Consider the following 23,807-nt stretch of genomic DNA (forward strand, 5'->3'; position numbering starts at 1 on the left):
ATTACGAATCCCTTGAGCTTTGAACAGCAAATGCTGGATCAAAAAAAATAAAAAGCCCCTGGCAATTTTAAAATCTAAAAGCATTGCAAAAGCAATCAGTGTTCAAAATTATTTCTGATGATTAAATAATTTAGGTAAGAAGTATATTCCAAGTATGAAATGATCTGCATACACAAGAAAGTTTTTAATAGTAGTAGTTTTAATGATAATTCTGTGTCAGGCATCATGCTAGATATTATACAGTCATATATGTAAACCTCACGACAATCCTGCAAGACGTTATTATCCCCATTTTCATAGGCTTAGAAACGTTAAGTACTTGCTTAAAGTCACACAGGAAAAGAAGTGTACTGGAACTCAAACCCAAATTCATGGATTTCAAACATATTCCTTCCATCAAATACCCTCATAAATTCCATTTTTAAACATTTTTAAGCATGTGCAATTCTTACTGCCAGTCAAGAACCTCAGTTCTTCAGTTGTGCCAAACCTAACTGCTAATGTCCACTTAACCAAGGTAACAACCCCTATACACAAAAAATTCAGTTGGATTTTGAGGTCTTATTGCTATTGCACTGGCCTAGAATATATATGGAAAGACACAGATAAAATTGGCTATTATACCTTCTTGAAAACTGCTTCCCATTTCTATGGCCTTTGCACAGTGCTGGAAAAGCACACTTCTTTCCAGTGTAATCTCCCTACATCCATGCCACAACTGCTCAAGTCAAATTATCTACTATTCCATCACTAAGATTTATACATGGAGCTTCAAATTCCATAAACTTATAATATTAAAATGTTGTAAGTGCTTCTGAAAATTTGAGAGTTTAGAGAATGAATTAAAGTAGGAAGATGACAGGCATCCATTTATTCATAAAACAACTGTGTTTAATCAAGGAAAACAAAATTAGGCAAAAAATTGCTCTTCAAAAGCAAGTGTTTTTTTTCTTCCCAAATGAAAAAAAAACTCATTCTAAGGAAAGCAACAAAAAGAAATCCCCCTTGCATAAATAAATTGATAAATTTTAGAGTTATCGTTACCTACCTCCAAATAAACCAGCTACAGTAGAAGGCTCATGGCACATAAGGGTAGTATTAGCATAAGCTTGAGTGCCACAAAAAGAATCTGACAAGGCATATAAGGAGGGGAGGGGAAGGACAGAAAAAAAAGAAAAAAGAGAAAAGTGAGAAAGTGAGGAGGAACAGTTAAGAGTGGAATGGAGTAATTAAAAACAAACCAAAAACAAACACTGATAAACAAACAAACAAAAACCAAACAAAAGAAAAAACAGGAGTTCTACAAATTACAACTTACTAAGAAAAGCACTTAAGGTTCCAATATGAGCAATATATGTATATATTATATGTATATATAAAACATATATATATAACATCCATGGCAAATTAAAAAAAAATAACCAACACTGCATCTCTTTAGATAAAGAAATGTGAAGCAGTTGAAGACTAACCTGTCTTCTAATGTCTTCTTTTGCAGATGAGGAAACAGGTATAGACAAGGTCATAAACATGGTATAGCTGGGACCACAACCCATTCTCCTTGACTTACAAATTTCAGTTTTCTTATAGCTTTAATGAGGACAAGCTACCTAGTACAATGACCATCACATCATCAGACCAAGGTCCTCCTCTGGAAGGCTTGATGGGTATCTACATACCTAATTCTGATTTCTCTTGATTGTTCTCAAGCTTATAGAACAGGAGTTGGCAAACTACAGCCTGTGACCTATTTTTATACAGCCGTATGAGCTAAAAATGGTTTTTACATTTGAAAGTTTGTTTAAAAAAAAATGAAAGGAAAAAGAAAAGACAACGACTTAGAAATTTTATGCATCCTGTAAAGCCTCAAGTATTTTACTATCTGGCTCCTTACCAGAAAAGTTTGCTGACCACTATTCTAGAGCAGCACTACCCAGCACAGCTTTCTAGTAACAGAAATGTTTTATAAATCTGTGCAATACGCAGTTATGTGCGTGTGGTAGCCATATATGCAATATGGTAGCCACTAGTCACATGTGCCACCGAACAATGGAAATGTGGCTAGTACAACTGAGAAAGTAAATTTTTAATTTTATTTAACACTGAATTTTAATTAATCAAGTTTAAATGACAACATCTGGCGAGTGGCTAATTAGATGATGCAGCTCCAGGAATGGCCCACACCTTAGGTGGTCCTTTCATGGTCTTACTACTCTGAGTAAGAAACTACTGGAATTTTTATTACACAATTCTACTTCTTGGGAACTTTTAACTTGCACTGAAAGACTCCTTATTAAAAAGCATCTTCTAGGACAGGCATCAACAAACCACAGCTGCTTGTCTTTGTAAATAAAGTTTCAGTGGAACGCACCCAAGCTCATGTGTTTGTGTCTTGTCTATGGCTGCTTTCATGCTATAAGGTCAAAGTTGAGAGGCTGAGATAGAGATTGTGTGGCTCACAAGGCAAAGATACTTATAATCTGACCTTTTAAGAAAAAGTTTGCTGACCCTTATTCTACATTAATACCTAATGGTTCTATCAGTGGTTTTTAATTTCCTCTTTTGCAATCATTTTCATTAAAAAAAGATAAATGAGTACTTAATGTAAGTTTTTTCTAATGACAAAACTTGGCAGATGAGTTTTTTTTTTAAGTGTACTTTATACTTTAATTTGTATTATTTGCCCTCATAAAGAGGAAGATAAGGGTTTAAACGAAAGCCTGCACTTCCATAAGGGAAAGAGCACTGCAGAGCAAAGCTGCTGGTCTCCTGCTTCAGGCTTTGCTTCCACTAGCTGGGTCAATCTTGGTGCATTTAACTTTTCTGGGACTCGGGATGCATCCATAAAATGGTAATAATATCCTCTAACCACTCTGAGAGTCGAGAGCTGGACCAAACATTCTTCGCATTTTTTTTGCAAACTCTAAACCACCACTTCTACGATTTTAATTTTCACATGGACCTACTCACCTTGGACATCAACTTTACTAATCTGCTTTGCTTTCTGGTCCTCCTCTTGCCCCAACTCAAAAGCCTTAAACTTAAGAAACATTACGAATGTGACATTCTAGTTTATTCCTCTCATTACAGGCTTTCCTTGAAAAGTCAAAATAGTAACTAAATAACTCTCTCACAGTGGTTTTATATTTTTACTCTACTTCTGTTTGAATGTAAAATAGCCACAACCTTTAGCACTTAAGGTTACTGCCCTCCATTCTGTCCCTTTTTAGTGGATACAGACAGATATGACAGCCTGAAGCCTATGCGCTGCTCTGATCTAAAAGACAGAGATATCATGTAGACCCAAAGCAAAGACATATCTGTTTCATGTCCCCAAGTTAAGGCAACTGACTTAAAAAGACACAAACAGCCACATTTACCAAATACATACTATTCATATTCAGTAAATATGAAGGCAAATGAACTTGTAAAAAACCACAACAAAACACTCCAAAGGTAACTCTAGTTACCCCTCATTAACAAGAAGGTATTCTATTTGACAAATTTCTATAGTAACAAAATGTGAAGCTCATTTTTCCACTACTTTTCCTGTAATTTTTATATGTATTACAATATAATAATCACTACAATCAAATATTACACTTTGGAACTATTAGACTAGTTATAAAACCAGAGCACCTGTCTTGAAACTTTCTCAAATCTCCAACTACTGCTTTCTAGTCACCTCCCGTCCTCCCCCTCTCAGATATATCTAACAGAATATTCAGAATGTAGCCACATCATCTGCCTAGGGTACAAAGACGACTTTCTGCATTGCTTTCATCAAAGATTTAAATTTGTGTCACCTTAATGCTGTTCCTTTGATTGAATAAAAGCAGCTTCACCATATTTTAAGGGGGGTTTAGCATCTTTTTAGCAAGATTCAAAAACATTTATTTCAGTTTAGTATATACTTAAAAACTTATTTTACCTTGTGTAACTTAGGTGTGAAATTTTGCCTTTTTATAGATTTTTATGTGCAATTAAGGCTATTCAGTCAAGTTGCTTTTCATTTACCTCTAGGGCAACCATGAAGTGAGACCCTTAAGAATGGACAGAGGGTAAGTAAGGGTCTTAGATAACCTAAAGTTATACTATTACTTGCAGTTAAAAGGGGAAAACAAAGATTAAGAAAGCTACTAAGAGTGATGACCACCCTCCCTCTCAAGCACAGAGGGAAAAATATTAGCACACATAACTAAGTTTAAGAGATGTTACTCTTCAACCAACTCTCTGAACTAATAAAAAGGATGCAGCATGTGATGCTATAATATGATATATAGAGAACAAAACACATTAAAAAGTCCAACTTCAAAGGAAATTTTCTTTCCTAAAAATTTGCATTAAATAAAGTTAGGAATACTGGTGTAAAAATCTCACTACATTAATGCTATTTAGTTTATTTTAAAATCTGTTATTAAAATCCAAAGTAATTATTGCAGTGCTTTCAAAATAATGGATACGTTTAAAAAAAAAAACTTAGGCAGTATAAACATTAATTGGAAAGAAAGGTTAAATGGTACTTTACCAACAAACATTTCATGAGTAGGTGTCCTAGTAGTAAAAGTGGATACATCTGAAGAAATGGGAAGGTGAACATCACCACTACTTTTTGTGAGGAAAGGATTTAAGCTTGGAATGGCATCATCAACAGCATCTACAGTAGCAGAGAAAGGATCTGTGCAGTCCAAGTGCATTACAGCAAAATGAAGAAAGGAAGTAAATTAATTAGTATTGTAATTAGTCAAAAGATGCAAAGTGAAAAGTAGTAGCTATATTATTATTAATCCAAATGCAAATTATTAAATCTAATCACCAAGATGGAAGAAATTCATTTAACATATTTTAAAATGAATCCTCAGAAAAAAAACACTTATGTGTCCATAACAAAGATAGCATACTGGGGGGAGGATACAGCTTAGTGGTAGAGCGCATGCTGCATGAAGTCCTGGGGCTCAATCCCGAGTACCTCCATTAAAATAAATAAATAAACCTAGTTGCCCACCCCCAAAATAATAAAACATTAAAAAAAAAAAAAAAGGTAGCATACTAAGGACAAATCTGCTCTACATCAGAAAGCCAACAGTCAAGTCATTTAAAAAGAGAGTATGTAATAACAAAAATGTTTCTATAAAAGAGCCATCCACCCTGAAACGTGTTCTCCTCCCAAGATGGAAGTGTACTGGCTGTGGTGGCATAGCTACATTTACTCGAATAACTGATACATACAATGGAAGCCTGTGTGGAATAAGTAATATTTCAAAAACCAAAGGGAATTAGGGGTTTCCAACATGTGCATATAACTCTTGTATAGGTTCAGATGTAGGAGACAAAATAATAATGAAGAAAAGGTCTAATGATGGGAAAAGGAATTTTAGAAAAATGAAGAACAGAGACAAAAGATTGGCCATTTAGTAGACTAGGATTAGCTCTGAGGCCTAGCTATGAGTTTTAAAGCCTAAATGATTTGAAAGCAATAATAAAAGTATCATTCCCTACTAGCATGGTACCAAAGATGTACCATTACCAAATCCTAAATCTAAAGTTATTTTAGAATCAGGTATTTACTGTCCCTATACCTCATTCAAGATAACTGAAAGCCATTCATCCTACCTTAAGTAAATAAATGAAGGGGGGGGGAAGCAGCAAAAATACGGTATCATAATTTTTTCTCTTGTAACACAATTAAAAATGAGAAGACACTCCTGTAGTTCCAACCAGCAGTCTGTTCTTGTCTATTCTGCTCTGGTTTGTGACCCTTACTTAAGAATGCAGTAGTAAGCACTGTATTTTACTCTAAGACTGTATAATAGAAGAAGAAGAAGGAAGCAATGGCCTAAGGACCAGCTTCTTCATCACAATATAGGCATACTTTCCTTAAAGTCAATAAATTCAAAGTAAGCATTCCACAAGCCCTGCAACTGTTTTAAAAAGGAAAGTATCAAGAAAATATTGAGGTCATTGGCTTAAATACAAGAAATTTTTTAAATTTAATTTTTGTAATGTTCCTATGGAATTCACAGTTAAAAATAAAGTCCTAAAAACATCAAAATTCACTGATGAATACTCAAACTCAAATGATCACATTTAACATCTTTCCTACTCCTCAATAAATGGAACAATGAAGGGAAAGAATCAGAAAAAATCACTCAGAAATAAAAAGTAGAAAGAGGTCAGATATAAGATTCATTTTTTTGTACTAAAATAAAAATGTAATGGTGAGCACTCTAACTCCTTCTTGCATAAGAAAGGAGCTGCATTAAGGTTAGAGTTGACCGGTTCATCTGAAAGTGCTACTTTTAAATTATCTGACAGTGGCGTGGAGTTTTTAAAGTACATCATACTTTGTTCAAAGTATACTTCAAAGAAGCCACAAGAGAAGTCACTCAAAAAAAGGACACACATTTCTATAACAGATCCACCATTAGGTGTATGAGAAGAAAAAAGTTTCAGAAAAGTTACTAGTTATCTGCTATTCTACTGATTGATACTTTTTACCTAAGCACTTGATATCAATCATTTCCCATTATACGAAACATCCTAAAGAAGAATATGCAGAGATGTGCAAATAAATCTGTATATTTAGATCAATCAGACAATAAGAAAAACAAGCTCTTAATTTACCTTGACAAAACACTATAGGTAATGTAAATGATGTTAATCTACTAAGTGGACACTATACCATAATTAAAACAAATTCATTAAGATAAAAAAGTAATAATGTTCCAGCTATTTCAATTTAAACTTTATTTATTCCTGTTACTTTTAACAAATATTTTTCCCATTATTTTTATCATTATTCATTTGAAAGTTTAATTTTATGTTAGAGTCATAGAAAAATAATAATAAAAAAAGATTAAAACAGTACCAGTCATATTAGAGTCTTTAAGTTTAAATATTTGGTATCTACATTTATACACAGAAAATTGAGTATTTTCATAAAGTGTGTGTTTCATGCCAGCTAAGAGTAAAACAAATCAAACTTCAGAATGGGTAATTCTTTTCTGCCTGAATTTTGAAATCTTGCTTAAAATATGCAACAATGTACTAAGCTCATAAGATCATATATTTTTAGATCTGCTCAAACTTTCAAGGTGATGAAACTGAAATCTTCTAAGATATTAGTATTCAACACCAAGTGCTTATTTAGACTCCAGACCATTTCTTGAAAAATCAAATGTTCACTAATAATTCAATGAGGTGGGGAGGGTATAGCTCAGTGGTAGAGTACATGCTTAGCATGCACGAAGTCCTGGGTTCAATCCCCAGTAGCTTCATTAAAAAATAATAAATAAATAAACAAACAAACCTAATCTAATTACCGCCCCCCAAAAACTTTCAAAAATAAATTTAAAAATTTTTTAAAAGGAATGAGAAACAGGAGAGCTTGTGTTCTTTCTCTTCAATATTCATTTTTAGGTGGAATCTTAAATGCCTTTCCTATAAACATGAAAACCTTACTTTCCCTTAACTCTGTATCACTAACCCACCTATGACTGGAAATACACAATGTGGTGGTGGTGCTTATGATAAGAACTAAATTAAATACCAAATCTATTATTAATATTCATTTTTGGCAAATGAGAGCAAGAAAAGCATAGAATTTTACAATTATCAAGAAAATCATAACTTTGTCACATGCTATAGAAACATGATATAAAATGTTACATATTTCAAATTTTCAGGTAAATAAGTAACTTCAAAAATACCTTTAAGAATTTACTGCTTTTTTCTTGTTGTTTTTGATATTTCTTTTAATTGAAGTATATTCAGTTTACAATGTTGTTTCTTTTTTATTTACAACGTTGTTTCAATTTCTAGTATACAGCATAAACTTTCAAGAAATTGACTGCTATGGATTAAAGCTTTTTATATAAAAGATTTATTTATTTATCTTAGTAACTTTAATTTTAAAAATAAAGTAAAAAATCTTAATCTGAATGTCATGGATATGAACAACTCACTGAATTAGGAAGTATTCAAAGTTCTTGACTTAAAATACTCGACTATCCAATTATACAGAAATCAAAACTCTGAAGCCAAGTATTTTACATGAAAGTCAAGACAAGATTTCAATCTTCTTAAGCTGTGGGGTTCTATAGTAAGATCACCATCCTTTCCTCATATATAAGCTTTTGGAAAAACAGCAGTCAATTGCTACTGCCTCTGCTCCCATTATACTTGATTTGTATTGCTAACATTTTTAAGTTTCACTTGTACAAGGCAAGCCTAATGTTAAAATATGGGGAAAGTTTTTATTAAAGTAGTACATAAACCAAAATAACCTAAAATAGAGAAGTAAAACATGATTAAATGTATTCTAACATTGTATTATTCACACATGACTGCTATGAAATATTTCTTGTAACAGAAAATAAAATAATTTTTACAGGCTGAAATTACTTAAAACTATTCACTCATAGTAATAATCTACCTGCCTTCATATATGAGCTCAATAATTTCAAGCAGAAACTTTAAATTTCTCATTGTTAGAATTAATTGTACATGGTATCCAGACAAAACAATTTCACAGTTCAGTTTCTTTGAAGTGTTTTATTAGTTCTCATTAAGCCTTCTGTAAAATTTTTTATCTATTTAGAAACATAACATTTTAGGCTTAATTTTAGAAAAACTACTGTTTGTTTTCTTTTGTAAAAGATAAGCAAGCTAGAACAGCTAAAATGTTCATGTTAACTCTACTACCCTTTTCTAAAGGAATTCATAATAAGCAGAAAATAAGCATACAAATTTTGGAAGATTAAAAACCCTAAAATTTCAATTATCATTAGGATGTTAAAAAACTCCTTTCTTACTTTGCTGTCTATGGGTCACTCAGTTAAATAATTCAAGAATATTTACTGACTTTAAACTAGTTTATCATTTTTAGAATTTACTCCCAGATCTTAAGATTTAGCTATATTAAAGTAGCTTTCAAAATCAATTAGTTTTTTAAATCAAGTTAGGCCTCACAAAAGTAGTCTAAAAATCTAGTATTCTAGAGTTTCACTATTCCTGTCCCCTGCCCTATCTTGAACCAGAAACAACTTCCCCAGAAAGAAAACGTCCACTCATTCAACAAACATTTACTAAGACCTGTTATCTATCAAGAAATGTTCTAGGCATTGGGAATCTATCACTTAACAAAATATTTTAAAACTCCTCTCTTCACATAGATTATATTCAATTACATAAAGTAGAATCTTTAGAAATAACTATAAAAAATAACAAAACAAAAAAGTTATTAAACTCAAATCATTAAAATAAAGATGAAGAAAGTCTAATATACCATAAAAACTTACCAGAACAATTAATCCCTCCTATGAGAGGTAAGCCAATCAATTCAGATTTTTACATATGAGCTAACATAAATTTTAAGGCAGTTTGTCATTCTCTAGTAGTTCTCTAGACAGTGTCCTTTCTCAGAATGACTTCTTTCCCTCCCAAGTAATTTTTGAGTATTTGTAAAATAATACTTACATAAGTACAAACAGAAGCACCAAACTCAAACAAAGGAAAATGACTTTAAAACATACTATATGTCTAAGCAAAACTGCTTAAAAACTGAAATGAACTAGGCTCACTTCTTCAAAGATGCCAGGCCATGATCATATGATCACCTTAAGATCAAAGAACTACTCAAGGACAGCAAACTTTCCTGTTGGTACTAGGGAAAAAAGCTCTTTGAATACAAAAATCTTATAGGGCTGAATTAAATTAACATTTTAAATACAAGTTGCATAAAGTTTGTCATGACATTCCTGCACAGAATATAATGTACTACCTGATAACACTATCTGAATTTTATTAGAACTTTATTAGATGAGTTTCCCCCTGCAAGTCAATTTTTTTCCTGTATCAAAAGTAAAATAACCATCATGCATTTTCTAGTAATGGAATAGAAATTCAACACTGAAGGATGATTTTATACTTAAACATACATTTGGTCCTTCTTTATCTTCATTAAACCTTATTTCATAATTTAATTGAACATGTATTCCAAAACTGCATTTATGAAAAAATGAAAATGTCTTCAAAGGGCAAGATGATTGCACTGTCATTTTGATACATGAGAACTTGAGAAATATTAAGTGTAACCAAAAATTATACAAACACCACAGGATGGTGAAGGGAGATGCCTACATAACATACAAAGCAGATTCATTAATGCTTACCTCCCCATGTACTTGCTACCTGAGAAGCAGTTGACATAGGAAGTACTGTCGGGTGAAAAGTAGGCTGTTGCAAATCAAGCAGATCATTTGGTAGCTTTGATGTGCTGGTAAGATATTTTGAAAAGAGGATTTATTAGGTAAATGTTGCTACATTAGCCACTCCCCTTCTCCCACCTCAGTAAGTTAAAACATTTTTTTAAAGTGAGAAAAAAAGACCCAATAATATAAATCTCGAAAGGAATAACAATTTCAGCAAAGTAACAGTTGCATACCCCTCAAATAACAGCATATTTCTAAGAGGGCCTGGAAAATTATTCAAGTACCATATTTTAAGTTTACATTGGATTCAAATAATAATAGCACTTCTGGAAAGAATCAATTACTTCCCCAGGAAAACAGTAATTTTTTTATTGAAAAGAACCTAGAATTTAAACAACATAATTCTATAATATGAAACATCCTAGCAATTTAATTTTTTTAAGGAAATGTTTTCTTACTTCTAATCTTCAAAGAACTTCAATTAGATCTGCAATGCGAATATCCCTACAAACTAAAATGCCTGTTAACTTTACCTCTATTGCTTCAAGTTTCAAATAACATATCAATAATACAGGGGAAAATGATACATACATATATGACATATTAACCCCATTACGTAACTCCAAGCAGGTACTATTTACATATTTCTTAACATAAGATTTTTATGTGATTAAGGAATAATAATTCAAAAAAAGATGCCAGTGTTTCCATGAATTGAGGTATTGTGTGTAACACAGCAGAGATCATTTTTAATTTATATTTGCTCAAAAACAAAAGTTTTGAAGACATGTCTTTTAGATATAAAACATAGTTTTATAAATAGTTAAGTAAAAATTCAAATGCATTTAGTGCTTTGGGGAAAAACAGAGAATATGCTATAAGCATTCTATAACAGGCTGTAAGATTTGCCCTCAATTACTATAAAAAAAGGTGAAAAGGCTGAGTGTATTAAATGAAATAAAACTATCAGTCCTTATCTAATAATTTGTTTCATCCTCAAACATTCAACATTCTTTTCCATTACCCCCACTCCCGACCCTACTAAGACAGACTTCTTTCCGAGGTCTCCAAGTGGAAAACTTGACACTTAGTGGTGGGTTCAATGTTATTGGGGATAAAGGAAGATAATATACAAAAGCCAAAACAAACAAACAAAAAGATAAAGCTCAAAGAAGAACATATAACTAAATTTAACATCCTGTAAGACTTTAAGGAGCAGGTAGCAGCTGAGTCAGTAAAAGTTACACTGCACTACACCAGGAGTCGGTAGGTGGAAGGAAAGATCTTTTAAAGATGAGTTAATAAAATAAACAGCAACAAAAGCAAACAAACAAAACACCCCATCACTCTCTACGTAGCATTTACCATGTGCTGAATACTATGCTGTACCCTATACTAGTGATCTATGACCCTCGCAGAAATGAAAATTCTTGGGCCTCATCCTACCCCTACTACTGAACCAGAAACTCTAGGGGTGGGGCTCAAAATCTGTGGTTTAATAAACCCTCCAGCGGTTCTGATGCTTGCTAAAGATTGAGAACCACTAACCTATGCCATACATTACCTTGTTTGGAAATTGAGGGGGGAAAAAAAGTAAGAAATAAATGAACTAAGATTCAAACCAGAATCTGATTTCCAAACTTCTACTTTAAACCACTCTAAGGTAAAAGAGGGACGAGATTTAGAAAAAGCCAGTTATTCTAATTTGCCTGTAAATATAATATTTCTATTGTAAACTGGTTGAAATTAGGCAACAAGATTACTGAAATTGGTCTCACATGCTTCAATACCACAGAAATCTGGCAACTAAACTCTTACTGTTTTCTAGATGACAGAGCTTAAATTAACATCAGGGACTAAACATGAAAAACATTTACTATCCAATGAAAGGATATATTGAAATACATATCCAAGAGTTATATACAAGGTGTTGAATCATCAGACACTTCACAAATGTGTTTAATTACAGTTAATTTTTTTTGCAATGAAACGCTTGCCCAGAAATAACCCACTACCTTCCAACTGGTGTAAGTTTATTATTTAGCCATATCCCATTTCTTAAATACTAGAAATATAAACTGTACCACTTTATATTTAGCTATTATACTATACCACTACCACCATTTATTACTACCTCTTTTTGAATTTATGATTACAAAATCATGTATCAAAGTAAACTTGAAAAGCTCTGCAAAATTTCTATTAAATCTTTAAACCTAAGTATTCGAAGGTAATCTTTAACCACTCGACCTACCTGTTAGAAGAACTAGGGGTAGAAAAGATGTCAATGGCTGGTGCAGTCATTATACCCCCTGCTGAGGTGGACACAGGAGAGGCTGCAGTTGTTAAAGAGGTATGAGGTTTCTTTGCAAGTTCTTTTAGGCGCTGTTCCTGTTGAGGAAGGGAACTACCATAAGGAATCCATAAACCAGATTTGTTTGTATAGCCTCTGAAAAAAACATTTTCTAATTTTGTTTTGATAGCAGAAAGGTATTCTCAGACTGTTTTGTCAGTCATTCAAAGTCAGGATGAAATTGTATAAATATATATTAAATTCTGTTAGTCTGTGTAGAGGTCCCAGTCACTTTATGAACATCTATACTTGCTTTTTCAAATAAAGAGAATTCACACACCTACCTTTAAAGCTTTTAAACGAGCCTGTTCTTCCTCTAATGCTGCCTGCTTTTCCCTTTCATCCACTTTGGTAAGAGACAGGCCAGTGCTTGCCAGGGAAGAGACTGCGTTGGAAAGTGTTGTCGCTCTAAGGATAATCAAACAAAGGTAGTTTGGTTTTTTACCAAACATTTCAAATTACAACCAAGTTATAAAATGGTCTAGCAACCCAGCCACAGAAAGGCACTGTAATTATGAACTGAACTCATGGAGCCAAAACCAGTACTTCAGATGAAACATTCTACCCATTGGTCTAGAGGATTATTATCAATTAGCTGATTTACACATACATTCATTTATCATTTAAATAAATGTTAGACTTTGGAAAAGGCTCACAATAAAGGTGAGGGACATTACCTCTTCTAAGCCCTAAGGGAGGGAACCAATGCAATTAGGAAAGAGCTCACATGCTTCTAGGAAAACCCTGATAGGTAAAAAGTATTGAGTTCCTCACAGGAAATGACCTTCTGCTAATCTACAGCTTGGGTTTTGGCAGTACTACTACAGAAACACTAAAACATGAATACCAGTAATAAACAGTGTGTATCTGTCTAGGTATCTTTCCCTTATAATAACACCCAAAGATGTCATCCCCAGAGGACCCACAGGTTCTTTCAAAAAAGATCAGTTTCATGGCAGTCACAGTCCATCTGGCACCTTCCTTCTGTCTGCTACCATTTTGTCAAGCTAGAATTTCTTTTTCAAACATACTATATATGCACAGTGAGTCATCTCTCTTTAGTGGATTCACGGCAAGACAACTCCTTTCCCTTATATCAAAGCTTTATCCATATCATAAACCCCAACATTTAACTCCCAAATTTTAATTCCAGGCAAAATAAATACATGTGGTAAAGAATTCTTCTTGAAACTACTCCTGACTGTTATTCATTTTCCTTTTATCATACATCAAACATTGTTAATTTCCACTCTAAGCACACAAGTGGAAAAACTACTTTTTAAATTTTATGTAAAATCAAGTTTATAAATGAACCAATGCAAAGATATAACTCAGAAGACAAAGGAAAAGTAATATTGTTGTGAAGAAATACAAGAAATACAAAAATTTTACGATAAAAAACATGAGGTAAATCAATGTACCTTAGCTACTTGGCTGTATTTTTCATTACTTCCTCAAATAATTGGGCATTTTAACGTTGCCAAAGTTATATATTTAGAAATATATCTAGCCATATATTTAGAAATATAATTCTAAAAACCTACTAGAAAATTCAAAGACCAAGTCTGCCATTAAAAAGTTGAAATCCAGTAATGACAGTTTCCTTTACAAATTTACTTCAATTTTGTTGCTAAAAAAAAGTTCTGAAACAATCAAAAAGGAAGGTTCTTATTATATTCGTATACCTCATACAAATTTTTTCTTCTTACTGGTAAAGAGAAATCTTAAGAAAATATGAGAATTACTCAAGTTACTAACCAACACAAAAATCATGTTACAAGGTCAAAAGAGAAGATCTATGTTATTTTTTAATTCGCTAAGTTAACTGATCTTAGTCTTGGAAATCTTGGAAATCAGCTACAAGTCTAACAGAATGATTAAAATACGTCAATAATCAAGCTGATGAACTGGCATAAGAAAAATGATAAAATCCCAGCTTTGAGTCCCAGAATTACCACTACACACTTAAGTTCACAGAGCTAGTGTGAGGATTAGTCAAATTTGTAAAAACACATCTTGTAATTATAAAACACGATATGAATCTATGTATTTCATCTTTAAGAGAAATATCGACACTATGAACACCATTCTAAACCACACAGTCATTGTCATCATCTTAATAGGTGCTGACATTTACTGAAAATAAGGAATTATTCCTAAATTTACATGTATTAGTCCTTGACAGCAACTCTATGAGGGTGATACTATTATTAAATACATCTTATAAATGGTTAAATCAAGATAAAGAGAAGTTAAATAACTTGGAACTTCAGCTAGACCCATCTACTTTCTCAGAAACATCACTACTGCTCTTTGCCCCATGAAGAATGATGTACCTGCTTGCAGCTGTAGAATCTTTGATTTTCTTTCCTTCCAAGGAAGCTAAATGTTGTTCCAAAGCATCAAGAAGACTGCTGGGGGCCTAAAAGTGTACAAATGTTAAGACTTTCATGATAATCAGACCACTCGTCAAAATAAATCAAGCATTATCTAACAAAGGAGAGCAATAAAAATAAACAAGTATATTCCTCATGAACTAATTAACAGTGGAATTTTAGCTACCTACAAATAACACTGTAATTTTTATTACATAAGCATGACCTAGTAAGGAGTATTAGTAAATCAAAGACATAAAAACTAAGACTATATGAACAAGAAACACTAAGAGGATCTTGTATTTAATTTTTAAATATTCTACTTATTTAAATTTTAAATAAAAGCACACTCCTAAAAGCTAGACATACTGTTGAGCATGGTCCTAGTACTAAGTACTCTGCTAAGTAACTAAAAGTTTCCAAATATTATTTTTGAATAGTTACTGACAAATGAAACTGAAGACTAACATCAAGGAAACAAAATCACAATGAGATACAACTTCTTACCCACTGGAATGGCTAACATTAAACAGACTAGCAATATCAAATGTTGATGAAGATATAGAAGAAATGCAACTGTCATACAATATTGGTGGGAATACATCCACCTTGAAAAAAGATACAGATTAAAAAAAAAATAAAGTTAAATATACACCTACCTTAATTACCCAAGTCCATTCCTAACTATTTATCCAGGAGAGAGAAAAACGTATCTCCACAAGAAAAGACTTATTCAAGAATGTTTTAAGGAGCATTAGTTACAATAGTTAAAAAGTTGCAAATAGTCCAAAAATCCATCATTTGGAAAATGGATAAACAGAATTGTGGTAAATTCACTTGATGGAACACTATTCAGCAATTAAAAAGAATTAATGATATACTGAACAACACAGACAGATCTCAGAACATGATGGGCAAAAGAAGTCAGATACAAAAATAAATGTTAGCATAATTCCATTTATATTAAATTCAAAATCTGATAAAAAATGTTCTATTAGAATTCAAAATAGTGATTTGTGTGGAGCAGACTAGGAAGTGACTGAAGGAGGACAGGAGGAATGGGGTGATTGAATCGATTTGTATCAAATGGTGTGTTGATTACATAAATGTTAATGGTTATCAAAACTCATTCAAATAGATATTTACCTCACTTGAAAAAAAAGACGACTAGCTTTAAATTCTCAGGCTCTATATCAAATGTCAACCTAATATGAATAGCTAATTACTTTCAAAAGGAAATCTTTCAATGAGTTGAGAAAGAATTGTTCACTATCTTTAAGTGACACAAATGCATTAGTAGCATTCATTTACACCAAATATTCTTCTTTAGGATTTGATATATAGTGTTTCTGGATTACAGGGATCCAAAAACAGTTAGAAGAAACAAAACTAGCTAATTGCCAATTATTATGGCTGAACAATTGCCTTCAACCTGTATTTTCTCTCTAAATACCAAGACCTTAGCACAAGACAGACATAGTAGAAAATCAATTAATATCAAAAATATTAGATGGCAGCATTGACTTCTATGCTGAACTGAGAACACATGTGTACACCTTCAAACCCTAACAAAATATTTGCTAAGCCAGCAGGGCAACCACTGTCCCAAGAGCTACTGTCAGAGATGATGAGGTGAATGTTAATGATAGCAGTTAACACTTTAAAAACTCTTACAACACAACAGGCACTGTGTGAGCTACCTTGTACGTAATCTCTGACTATAAGCAAGACACTACTACCATATCCATTTTACAAATAAACCATCTGTGACAGTGAAAATTAAGTAACTTGTCCCTAATACAGAGCAGGAGCCAACACAGTGTCTAAGATACATCTGATCTGAAAGTCTACATGTTTACTACTATGCTACAGAATCTTAAATTAAAATTGTGGTCATTTAAATTATAGTTGTATAGTTGTTTTTTTGTTGTTGTTGTTGTTTTGTTTTTCTTCTGAACAGTATAAGGGTTTAAGCTATGTTTACAAATACTAAACTACCTAGTTACGATACTTAATAAACTATTTTCCAAATTCCTTCTAAATATATCTGGCTAATCCTTTAAAGTTAAACCCACATTACAAAGAGTGAAGGAAATATGATGCTTTACATCTTAAAAAGAGCAATTTATAACAAAAAAAATAGTAAATAATCTCAAATTTCCACTCTTGTGTATAACTACCATCTTCCCTGAAGTATAAAAAGCTTTGTTTTAATACTCCTGAAAATTTTCTGAATCTTTTCAATGAAGATTCAGAAGCTTATCAATGAAGAGGCAGGGAGGTTCACAGGTTGGTCAACCCTACCTAATTAAATACCATGAATATTAAAGCACAGACACATGATGACAGTCTGGCTTTAGGCTGACGCTTTTTAAACAAAAGACAGGTGAAGCTGACATGACAAATGGGGTAAGTAATGAAGAATCTGAAACTGCAAAATCAATTTATACTACATCTTGTTCAAACAGTGACTCTTCTCACATTTAACCTACAATAATGTGCTCAGTCTTTATGAGGTCAATTATGTCATGTGGGCATATGAAAGAATTTTTTATTTACATATAACCTATATCTAGATCTAGTGCATACTCTTAGCCTGGAGATCAAACGGATAAATCAGAACAAGTGAGTACAGAGAAACACAGTAAGAACCATTAACAAGAAATAAGTTTAAAAGACATCCCAGAACAACTGAAAATAAGGTAAAGAAATGTCAACTATTAACGAGAGAGTTGATATGTAAGGATAATTTGACAATTAAGTACTTTCATTCTTAACACTCAGTAAACGAAAAACAGAAAAGGCTAGAAAAAAACTGCAGATTTAAAATTTCTTTCCTAGAAATTTTTTGAAGCTAATGATGATAAAAACAATATTATAATAGCTAACATTGAGCACTTAATGCTCTAAATTTTTTTAAGGTATTAACTCACTTAATCCTCCAAACTACCTTATGAGGTGGGGATTGTAATATCTCCATTTCAGATACAAGCCTGAAGCACTGAGAGTAACTTCCCCAAATCACAGGGCCAGCTAGTGGAACAGCTGGAACTCAAACTTAGACTAAGTTTGCTCTCTTAATCCAGCATCTTGTTTTGAGGTTTACCCTTTACATCTAGCAGTACACAGCAGACAGTGATTGATATTATACAATATACTTACCTGTGAAAGATCTGGTATATCACCTCTGTCAATTCCAACTTGCTGTAAGAAGAAGCAGCATTGTATTTAATAGATAAAATTATAATAAGGGCATATATAAATAAAATTTAGAAAATGATACTTATAGCTAGTACTATGAACAATATTTTAGACAGAATTCTTTAAAATCAGAAGAATATTTAATCCCCACAGATATCATTCAGTATTTCCAAAGACTTAAGTACAGTTGATTTAAAATGTATTAGTTTCTGGTGTACAGCATGGATGGACTTGGAGGGCATTATGCTAAGTGAAGTAAGTCAAACAGAGAAAGACAAATATTGTTAGGTATCACTTATATGTGGAGTGTAAACAAAAATACAACAAACTAGTGAATATAACAGAAAAGAAAGACTCACAAATGTAGAGAAGGAACTACTGGTTACCAGTGGGAAGGGGGAGGGGCAAGATGGAGGTGGAGGTAGAGGATTAAGAGGTACAGATCATCAGATATAAAATAAGCTACAAGGATATATTGTACAACATGGGGAATATAGCCAATATTTTGTAATAACTATAAATGGAGTATAAACAAAAATTTGTGAATCACTATACTGCATACCTATAACATACATCAACTATACTTCAATTTTTAAAATGATGTTGTAAAATAAATACATACATTTTTAAAATGGTTAAAAAAAATATTTCCAAGGACTTTGATGTTATTTGATAGCTCTAAAAGTTCTAACATGGGGATGGGGAGTAGAGCTAAATAGCAGAGTGCATGCTTAGTATGCACAAGGTCCTGGGTTCAATCCCCAGTACCTCCATTAATAAATAAATAAACCAACAAATAAATAAGCAAGCCCAATTACCTCTCAAAACAAACAAACAAACAAACAAAAAATCACTCACCCCCCAAAATAAGTAACAGTTCTAACATGAGAGGAACTAGAGTGGGAAATTCAACAAGATTATTGTTACCATCTCCACATCTTCTAAGCACCTACATACCTTGTCATAGTCTGAAAAATCCATCACTTCTATAACACAAAACACTATAGCAAGAACAAGAAAGGCTGACCATTAACAAGTCCTCTGGGGCACGAAAAAAAGCTAAGGAACAAACCTGATGACAATGACTTTCTCTTTCTCCATAATGCCTTCTCTGGCAATCACCAAAGATAACAATTATAAAAACCTATGTTCACTCAAGTAAGCCAACTTTTACACAAATACCAAATGATATCTAACCAGGATATAACTGTGCAACAAAGCAATCCCAATACACTTTCATGTTGTTCAGGTACTAGATAATTTCCAGCAAAAAAGATAAAAACCATTCCTGTTTATTCTAACACCCAAACCGAAAAACTGTTTTTCCCCTCATGGCTATATGACTATATTTCATTTTCTAATCATTCTTTCTTCGTTTTCTCAACCTCTATAGGGCCAGTCCTAGAATGATTTCAGTAGAAAATTTCATAATTCATACTAAGACCTTAGTAGCTAATCACTAATTGATGTATCTGTTCTCTTCAAACACATTTGAAAAAGTTGCTTCTGCCTTTACTCCAAGAACTAACGTCTCCTAATGAAATTGCTAGCCCAAAGACGGCCTCATGAAAAATTATTTTTAGGGCAAGAGAATATTCCTATTTCTCAGATCATATGGAGTAGCTGGTCTATTCCATCTCAGAGTAAGACCAGCAGATCTGGAGGTAAATAAGGGCTTAAAACTTAAGTCAGTACCTATAACTATCAAATACAAAGAACAAAAGAGAAGCAAAGGGAAAAGTCAACAAATTAAAACTTAAAGAATTTACTAAGATCACAGTATAAACTAACTTCTTCTAGATTTAGTGTATGACTGACCCATTGATTTCTCCTTGAGATAGTTTAAATCCAAAATAAATTTTAGTATACTTCATAAAATAGTTGATTCACAACACAAAGCTGTTTTCTTCAAAGGTCTCATCATCCTGTTCTATCCTATTCCATCTGCAACATAATAAAACATCACTATGGTAGTAGAGCTAGAATCACCAACTTGCTAGCTTCAGATTAACTACTTTGACATTACTGATCAATTACCTAGTCATCTTCTAAAATTATCCTAGCAAGACATCTCTGATGGTAATGAGTAGAGCACAGAAAGGAAAACAAGCAAAAACACTTTAAGCTCTACCTCTGTGAAAGCAAGATAATGCCCAGAACATTACCACAACTACCTTCTGTGACAATTTCAGGAAATTATTTTTTATGCAGATTTGCAAAATTAGATTTATCTTATAACTCACATTCATGGTTTTCATAATCAGGGACAAACAATAAATACACTAAATTCACTTCTATAAGGGGAACAAAACATTTTAATCATGTGGCTGGAGGAAACAGACTTGCACTAACACAGATTATTTTATTTTAACATATTTTAGAATATTTATTTTAACATATTTAACAGAATAAATCTTCTAAAATACATGACTAATTCCAAACATAAAAATCACTGCCATCTACCTAATTTTATAGAGAAATAAATAATTTAAAAACAGATAATCTTTCAGTATTCAATACTGAATTAAATACACAGGGCATTTTTCTACTCACTATTATATCATATTCACATCACAGCATAAAATTCAATATAGCACAGTGATATAATTAAATATATACCTTACTATATTTTAAGATACTTCTTTCACTTGGATATAGACTGATTTCTCTGAAATCCACACTTAAAGACAGAAGAGCAAGTTAGGGCATATAGTGATTTAAAGATAGTTTACCTCTGCAACTTTGAGAAACTCTGAGATTCTTGTCATCCTAGTCAGGAACTTCTTATAGATGTCAAGACCTTCTTTGCACTGGTTCTTTTTCATATCGAAATATTTTTCTGCCAAAAGTAGGTGTAAAAACACTTTTATTCACATCAAAATATAACACTCAAAAAGGAACAAGATTAAGTTAATAGCTCCAAAGAGATTATACAGATGTCTTAGAGAACGCTTTCCCCCTACAGAAAAAATATCAGTGTTAAATTAGCTTAGATACTTCAAGCAAATTAAAAGAGATGCTATTTTATTAGAAACTAAGAAATTATGACTTTACTCATATTACTAGTTCATTCTACAATATTTCTTTCCTCATATATTTGCATGTAAATAGGGATCACATTTTACTCCATTTAAAACAGTGCTAACTTTTATTCCCAAATATCCTCACTAATGATATATAAATAAAGATGCCCACTTTCTCATGTCCAAATGTCACTTGGAAAGCTAATTTAACTTAATATATTAACAGCAGTAAGGAGTTTAGTTTACACCAATCACAGGGTAGAAGACTCTGTCTTCCAAAGCTTTGTAGAAAAGAAAATCTTCCATTTTTCACTTGTGAACAAAACAAACCCAATTTCCCTATCTCCGTGGGTTAAAGCATCCCTGAATAAGTTCATGTCGCCCTAGTCCATAAAAAACAAATTTAAACAAATCCTAAAATTAAAAAAAAAAGTACTGAGGAGGGAGAACAAGTTCACTGGAGTAAACACATTTGACATCTGACACTTGATATTTTGGCACTCCTTGTAGACTGTTACTTGTCTACTCCATTCAAATCCCACTGAAAAAAAATTAGCATTTCTAGGCAAAATTAACTGCGTTCCATATATACCAAATACACAGTAAAGCACCACACATTCCTAAAACATATCAAAAGTAAAAAGCATCCTTAAAAACATGTTTAATCATTTTAAAATAATTATTAATTTTAAAATTAAGTTTAGAAAAAAATACCAATTTTACAGTTTAAGTTCATTTTGGAGTAAACTGTGAGGAAATAAGATACTCCTGAGACAGAAAATTCCAACTTAATTTTTAAGAAATTTTTTTATGTCTAAAATAAAACTGACAGAAAAAAAACAGATATAGCTAAAAAATACAAAATTCATCTAGCTGAACACGTTATAAGTATGTATTTCATCACTTAGCATGTGTAATCAGATATAGGATTCTTTTCTCCAAATTGTCTCAATGAATTTTTAGGCAGCTTTAAGTGACAATGAAGACATTATTTATCTATATGACACAAGACAGGAAATAAAATGTTATTAAACTATAGAAAGATTTACCCAACAGGTTAATAATTCCTTCATTGTATGCTGCAAACAGTCTAATGGCATCCTTGAACAGGAGCATGAAGGCAGCATTTATTACCCCATTTGTAAGTTCGTTGCTATTAACCTGGAAAAAAAAATAGAAAAATTAGCTAATCTTTTGTTTTAAAATGACAATAACTGCCTTCGAACTAAAATACAATGTAATTCAATTATTTAGGTGATTGAGAGAAAAAGACATTTATCTCTAACAATCAGAGCTCCAGCCAAATAGCGTAAAAATCTTGATCAGAGAGTTAGATTTATTTAAAACCCACACACACAATCCTTCAATTTAGTTCAGAAACAAGTCACTGAGAACAAAAGTACCCTTTAACTCCTAACAATCTTAGGCTACATCTCAAGTCTTTCAGTTATAAGTTCACTTCAACATTAAATACTTCTTAATGCAAAATAAAGCCCCTTTCTAGGTAGGAGTTCACTTTGAGTCACAAAGCATCCACTGAATATTCTTAAATCAAAAAGTATTAAATGGCTACTACAATTACCAAAGCACTGAATTAAGCTAGGCAGAAAATACTTTTTAAAAATACAGCTTTTTCCAGTATTATAAACAAGCTCACCTTCAAAACAGTTATGATGATAATATTTCTACCTCATATGGTTACTGGGAGAACTAAATGATATATTGAGTATAGAGAGCCCAGTACAGTACTTTATACATAAATGATCAATATTCATTATTAACACTGAATTATGTTTTAACAAAAAAATAGCATGCATTTGTCTACCAAGAATACTAGAAATAACTTTAGTTTTATCTCAAGGAATGAATCAAAAGGGTAATAAACAGAGTTAATCTTAAGTTCCTTTTTAGATATCTAAGTGCATGATAATTAACTAGTTAGATACAGAAAAATGTAAGCATAAAGCTGAATGGTAAGCAGCAAATAGGTAAGTATTTGCAAAATATCTGACAAGATTGATTTCCATTACAGAGAGAATCCTAATTAAAAGCAAATGACAAACAATTAACTAAATAAAAAGTACAACTGGCTAATAACATGTGAAAGAAGTTCAACTTCACTGATCAAGTAAATTAAAATATAATAATCAAATTAAATTACTGAACTATCCTTTCTTGAGCAGACTAGGAGTTATCAAGATAATCAAAACCAAGGTATTATTCTGTACTGATAAGGATGAATAAAAACAAGCACCATTGACAAGTGACTGGCCCATCCCTTTTGGAGTGTTAAGTTCGCAATATTTATTAAAAATTTACATGTATGTCCTTTGAACCACCAAATTCTTTTTCTAGGCATTAACCCTATAGAAACGAGTTTATAAATGTGTAGATACACACACTATCTGACACACACACGGAGTGTTTAGTGCCCCCCTCCTCTGCTTTTTTCCCCCATTTATTTTCTGGATTAAAAACCTAAAATACTCTAAATATTTATCAACAGGAGGATCAGATAAATTGTTATATACAATGAAGTATAATAGATACTGAAAAGAATATGAAAATTTATAAAGGAACCCACAATATACTAAGAGAAAAAAAAATTTCGTGGTTGGGTCCTCTCTCTATAAAGACCAAAATA

The 23,807-nt window shown here is 32.2% G+C and overlaps 1 protein-coding gene across 13 annotated transcripts in view; it reads right to left on the reverse strand.

Annotated features, from left to right (window-relative positions):
- PICALM (phosphatidylinositol binding clathrin assembly protein) overlaps positions 1-23,807 on the reverse strand; it is a 94,055-nt gene that overhangs the window by 26,157 nt on the left and 44,091 nt on the right. For 4 of the 13 annotated variants that reach the window (XM_074372801.1, XM_074372802.1, XM_074372804.1 and 1 more), the window contains exons 6-14: positions 22,213-22,324; positions 20,873-20,979; positions 18,102-18,143; positions 14,901-14,986; positions 12,849-12,972; positions 12,466-12,602; positions 10,173-10,276; positions 4,529-4,678; positions 1,049-1,129 (exon numbers count right to left, since the gene is read on the reverse strand). In XM_074372801.1, the coding sequence (XP_074228902.1) occupies positions 1,049-1,129; positions 4,529-4,678; positions 10,173-10,276; positions 12,466-12,602; positions 12,849-12,972; positions 14,901-14,986; positions 18,102-18,143; positions 20,873-20,979; positions 22,213-22,324 (943 nt within the window). The remainder of the gene's footprint in view (positions 1-1,048; positions 1,130-4,528; positions 4,679-10,172; positions 10,277-12,465; positions 12,603-12,848; positions 12,973-14,900; positions 14,987-18,101; positions 18,144-20,872; positions 20,980-22,212; positions 22,325-23,807) is intronic. The other 9 variants (XM_010973404.3, XM_010973401.3, XM_010973403.3 and 6 more) reach the window with 3 other exon arrangements.

The sequence above is a fragment of the Camelus bactrianus genome, chromosome 10, assembly GCF_048773025.1.
Source record: "Camelus bactrianus isolate YW-2024 breed Bactrian camel chromosome 10, ASM4877302v1, whole genome shotgun sequence".
Lineage (NCBI taxonomy): Eukaryota > Metazoa > Chordata > Mammalia > Artiodactyla > Camelidae > Camelus > Camelus bactrianus.